Source organism: Nanorana parkeri, unplaced genomic scaffold (assembly GCF_000935625.1).
Source record: "Nanorana parkeri isolate BGI_ZX_2015 unplaced genomic scaffold, ASM93562v1 scaffold726, whole genome shotgun sequence".
NCBI lineage: Eukaryota > Metazoa > Chordata > Amphibia > Anura > Dicroglossidae > Nanorana > Nanorana parkeri.
The window spans coordinates 768,649-774,648 of NW_017306994.1; the positions used below are offsets into that span (position 1 = coordinate 768,649).

The 6,000-nt window shown below is 42.8% G+C and overlaps 1 protein-coding gene across 1 annotated transcript in view; it reads right to left on the reverse strand.

Annotated features, from left to right (window-relative positions):
* The window catches only part of LOC108793169 (multidrug and toxin extrusion protein 2-like), a 35,423-nt gene extending 30,069 nt beyond the window's left edge, over positions 1-5,354 (reverse strand). The window contains exons 1-2 of the mRNA XM_018564110.1: positions 5,305-5,354; positions 2,924-2,990 (exon numbers count right to left, since the gene is read on the reverse strand). Coding sequence (XP_018419612.1) covers positions 2,924-2,990; positions 5,305-5,354 — 117 coding nt within the window. The remainder of the gene's footprint in view (positions 1-2,923; positions 2,991-5,304) is intronic.
* Between the last annotated feature and the right edge of the window lie 646 nt (positions 5,355-6,000).

The following is a 6,000-nucleotide window of genomic DNA, read 5'->3' on the forward strand; positions in this document are numbered from 1 at the left end:
ATATAAATATTTGCATAGTGTCTTAAAAACAAACTTGGAACATTTACATGACAAGGAAGTCATAGTTTTCTATTCTAAATAAGCATAGCATTTTAGTAAATGCGTGCAACAAACTGGATCTCCACCCAAAACTTTGCCTGAGCAATCAGCATTTCTGCTCATGCAGAACTTCCCCAGCAGCTGGAGATGGAAGTGGCAATGAGGCAGCAGCCGGATGGACTCAGGAGAACCCATTTTAGGGAAGAGATAGCTATTTGTAGGGTTGAACTGCCATTTTTTGTTGTTACTGCAGCAGCCAGGAGGGCTAGCAGACTGACCAAAATTGCTTAACCTGGCCATACACCTATAGATTATCTGCAGACTTTCTATGGTCAGATGGAAAAAGCGCTACACATTCCCTCCATCTACGCTAAACTGTGTGGATGGAGGAATCTCCCACTGGGCCAAGCTTCCGTATCTTGCTAGTCAGCCCCGCTGGCTACCAAAATACCTGAACAATCTGATTGGATGCAGGCATTGTTCAGGTATTTTGAGAGCCAGTGGGGCCGATGACGATCAATGGACATCATGCGCCAGATGTTTCTATATGATGACGTATGCTATATACCAGACATTATACGGGATGACATTTGTTTTTCGGTATATCAGCTTGTTCCTTATAAGCCACTTTGGATTGGTTATTTGGCTGCTGCCTCCGCATGAAAAAGTTGAAGAGGCTGGCTATGAATTACCCTGAAAGCATCAATTCTAAACTGCCCTAGCAATAAAAAGGCCACATATTGCACTGATTTTTTTTAAGGCATGTCAATCAGCATATACAGTATGTTTAGACCTTCAACCTTTCCACTTCTGTCAATACAGGAAAGAGTTGACAACTTATAGTACAAACAGATGGCCCATTTAAGAGTTAACCTTTTTCCCTAAAATGTTTTAGCACATTAACACAAAAATGTGTTAATCACCGCCTGAAAACAGGTCATAGTAGAAGGACTTGTTTGATTTAATCTGTTTGCTGAAAGTAACCTAGGGCAATTCACATTCCCTGTGTGGGGTTCCAAAACGTGTTCTGTATTTCTTTCAGGTGTAGGAATGGCTTTGTGATTTTTAATGTATGTAAATATGGAATTCTTTTCACATTACCCCTTTTTGTCCCCCTTCACATAAGGTGGTGTAAAGAGATATAAAGATGTATAATTAGAGCTATTAGGAGTTAATAAGAGATGACAATGAAATGGAATAATATGAATATAATAAGGGGATAGATAGGAAGAAGGAGAAGTTGTAGGAATGGCAAATGTTAGTCACAAACAGGGCTGGATTGACCATTACACAAAATAAGCACATGCTTAGGGCACCAACGGAAGGGGATAACACAAACATTTTTCTCCTAGCTGACGCCCATTTTTAAACAAGGTTCACATATCCTCTTTGCCCCTTTGCACTGAGCTAACTGATCCCACCCTCCTCCTCAACAGAGGTATGCTTATATATTTACCAAGGCATTCCACACTGCAACTCCTCTCTCTCCGGGCCTCACAGGTGCATTACACTTCTTCTCCTCTGTCTTTGTCTCCCAGCCAGGAGATGAAAGTAGATGAGCCCTATAACCCTCTTAATCATTTATGAAGATTTGATGTGCAGTCTGCCTAGAACCACCAACTCTTCATGACTGACATCCACCCACCAAAGCATTTTTATATTTTTATCATTTTGATGCACTGTTTTCATTAGGGCTGAGGGCACTTTAGACTCCGTGTACCAGGGAGTATTCGTTTTTGCGTGTTTGTGCGCACGGGTTCAGCTTGCTTTTTTGCATGTTTATGCACTTTTTCACATTTTCTTTGCGTGTATGCGTTTTGACTGCCAGCTTAACATTGCGGTCAATGGATGAATGCGTACAAACGCACAAAAACAGAAAATGTGCAACATGCTTCTGTCACGCGTTTCCTGACGTTACCATTGAAGTATATGGGGTAAAAACGAGCTGCAAACTGCTAAAAGCAACTCGTGTACTTTTTTATGCATTTGGCATTTTGCTGCTCAGGTGTGAACAGGGACCATTCAAAATCATGGGATTTCTTGGGTTCAGTGTTTTGAAGCACTTTTTCTACTGCTCAAAAATGCCTATGTGTGAACCAGGCCTAAGAGAAGAACTGAAGCAGGGTGTTGTGACTTTTTACTTGTTAGGACGCTACAGTATGTTATGTATGTACAACACCCTGATACCCCCCTTCCCCCCCTTTCCAACCCAACCAAACCAGTCATGATCAGCTTGCATTGCACTAAGAAACACAGTAGCTAAAGATTAACAATTAAGGATGATGAAAGTTATAGCCATAAAATATTTAAAAAAAGGCATACAGGCATGTTAAAGCTAGCTCCCATGATCTTTTTTTGTTTCAGGGTGGTATATCATCTGGAACCTCCAAAATCCACTTGATTACTCAATGTATTTATTTATCTAGTTATGTGGACAAGATTCATCAGATATTATAAAAACATTGGCATCTTTTAACAAGGTTCCCCATAATACAACATTTTGTTGATGAGTACCCGAGCATAACATTTAGAAAGCGTGCCTCTTTAAGAAATATCTTGGTCCAAGCTGTTTTCAGACTGGGGAAATAAATTATTATTGTTCCTCTCTGTTTGTGGGGACATTTAAATGTGGGTTTTGTGTCTTTTAAAAATGTATTAATAATGTCATGGTGGAGTGCACACTGTTTTTTTTTGGTGTGACTAGCAGGGTGCATGCAGTGGATGTGGGTGCACCCTGTGGGAGGCTATAAAAGGTAAGTGTAGAAGGGGGACCTACGATACTGGTCTTCCCTACTTCTGTGGTGAATGGACCATTGTCACTGGTTTCCTGTGGCTGGTTTGTACAACATGCTTTGGTGCTGTTTGGTGGGGATTGTTATGCTACACAGTCTATGGTCCACTTCTTGTCCAAGATGATGACCCAGAGGCCTTTCTGGTGACACACGAACGAACTACAGAGAGGGAAAGCTGGCATAAGACGCAGTGGGCAGGACTGGTGGCTCCCTTGCTAACCAGCGAGTGACAGCAATCCCACAACAATTTGGAGTTGGTGCACTTAGGATTATAACAAGGTCATGCGAGAAATATTGGCAGTATGAGCACAGCAGGTCAGCAGCTTGTCCTACAAGTTGGGAAAACTCCACGGTCACAAATAAAAGTCATAATACTTTTAACAAGCAGTCAACCTTAGCTGCTTGATGAATTGCTTAAACTGTAATAATTAAGCTTCCCATATAGGTATGACTTTCCATTGTTTGAAAACTCTGCAAACCTTCTGAAGAAAATCACCTGCCTAACCCTTGAATGGATCTAAAATGTTAATTATCAAAGATCTGCCTTCTCACTTTGGCCACCACCATATGAAAATAGAATTCAGAAGGTGATGCTTAAGCATTGTTTTGTTTTGTATTGAATTTCCACCTTTAACCTTCCCCAACTCTTAAGGTGCCCATACATCTGCCGATTATCGTGCAGGGATCGCACGATAATCGGCAGGTGTATGGGCAGCGTGCGACCGCTTCTACTGTAAGGCCGTACGACTTTCCTCTAACGAGCACGCTTGAAAACCACGTTGGTGGCGTGGTCAGAAGACGAATGCCGTACGGGCCAGTGTGCGCAAACGCACACTGCCTGCTCAGCCCTGCAATGATCGGAAGCCCTCCCCTCAGCGGGGAGGGCTTGCAATGATCGCATGTACGATCTGCCTGTCCAAGATGGGCAGATCGTACAAAATTTTAATGACCTGACATCCATCGCACTACGAAAGTCGTGCGATGATTGTAAGGTGTATGGGCAGCTTTACCCTGATCTAAACTCAAGTAGACTAAAGTTACTTGAATAGTTAGGAATTTGTGTACTGAACACATTCATTCTTTGTAAATAATGCACCATACATACTGTCTTTGCTTATGACGGAGTTCTTAATTTTTACAGTAAGATTTTTATGATTGCAAGAAACACTTTTAAAACTATCTATCTATCTATCTATCTATCTATCTATCTATTTATCTATCTATCTATCTATTATTTACACATACATACCATTATCATTGCCATAATCCTGCTGGTTTCGAAACGTAATTCTGCTATCACTTCCTTACTTTTCTAGCTGCGAAGGACTACTCCAAGTGGAAACGTCTCCTTTATTAGAGTAATTTACATCTCACATACCTCTCACTATATCTCTCTCCTTCAGGACAGCTTACATGCACAGGTTAGTTCCAGTTCAGTGACTCAATTAAGAAGTAAAAGAAAGAAAGATGGCACCCCCTGAGCAAGAATCGTGGAAACAAGTTTGTGATAGAAGCTCCTATAATTCCACCTCAACAGATTCCCTTTAAACCTAGTGCTAATAGACATTTGCAGCATGGGTGCCGCTAGCACATCTGTTAGTGAGTGCCCCTGGTCCCTAGTTTCCTGTCAGATCTGTAGCTCACAAGTGAGGGAATTGCTCTGAAACTGCTCCTTGGCTCTGTGCTACAGATGACAGCTAGCCCGCCTGTGGCCAGCATTGATCTCAGCCACCTGCACTTGAAATGGATAGTGGCCATTTAGTGCAGGGGGAGTGTAGTCACTGGCCACACAACTCTGTAAGCAGTGACAGATGCATCTCTCTTACAGGCAGTAGAGGCAGGTTCCAAGGCGGCAATAACAGAGGCCGAGACTGCAGCATCGAGACCTGGGGTAAAAAGTGTTAGCTTTTTCTCCATATTCTGTGTGCAGAAAAGTCTATGTAATGGAAGAGTTTTAATTTATTTTGCTGAGGTTTATATGTGTTTGTGAGACTCTCACTTGGACCCAAAAATATGCTTTAATTATTGTGTCACAAGGACTGTGGCATATGTGTGACATGTATAAAGTGAGTAAGCGTAGGTTTTATTTAACCATACATCACTAAGCCCCTCCCAATGCACGATTTGTCCACACTCACCATTTGCCATGGCACACTACACATGCCTTAACTGTTTGAACCCTAAGGGGGCTTGTTGGAACTGAACGGAACTCTCTTCCTGTACCGTCTAACAACCGTCACCTGGACAGGATGTACTGCTTGGAATTGTGAAATATGACTTCATTCCAGCAGCCCAACAGCCAATTGAAAGAGCTCACACGGGAGGCTGACAGCTCTTCCGCTAATTGTGAAGCAGTAGCTTTGTCAGTCTGCAACAGAAAGTGCTGTTACTGGCAGGATCTGCAGGTAAGAATCTTTGTAATACATTCATAAAAAAATATTTTTTTAAAGGCGAACTTCCCACCTATATTTACCTCTCTTCCAACAGAGCAATGCCTGCAAACTTCTTCGCCGGCATTGACATCTTAGCCCAGTCTTCTTATGCGTTTGGCATTTTCAGCCATCTTAATTGGCATACCTGGCATGACGTAACTCCTACACATGTGGAATGAGAGCTAATTCATCCTGTCATGCACAGTTCAGTGTTCATTCTTAAGAGGTTTGCGAGCAGAAAGGTAAGAAGCTTTTATTGCAGAAAAGATGTATCCCCAGGGCAGGGATACCTATTTTCAAAAAAGTGATCTTCGTTTCAGTTGAGTCCAATGAAAAAAGATATATATCTTTCTTGTTCTGATTTACAGGGGGGCCGCTCTTATCCTTTACAACCATGGAAGGTGCCATCTAAAGGTGCCCATACACCTTACGACCATCGCAAGACTTTTGTCTTGCGATGGTCGTATGCTTCTTGAAAGCCCGTACGATCTGCCCACCTTGGACGGGCAGATCGTACTTGCGATCATCGAAAGCCCGCCCCGCTGAGGGGCGGGCTTCCGATTACGGCAATGCAGAACGGGCAGTGTGCGTGTGCGTGTGCGCACACCGGCCCGTTCCGCAGCTATCGGGCGAGCAGGCTAGAAACCCGCCGCGAATCGTACGATTCTCGGCGGGGTTTTGCACAAGTTCCTAAGATAAAAGTAATGCGACCTTACAGTAGTAGAGGTCGCACGGCT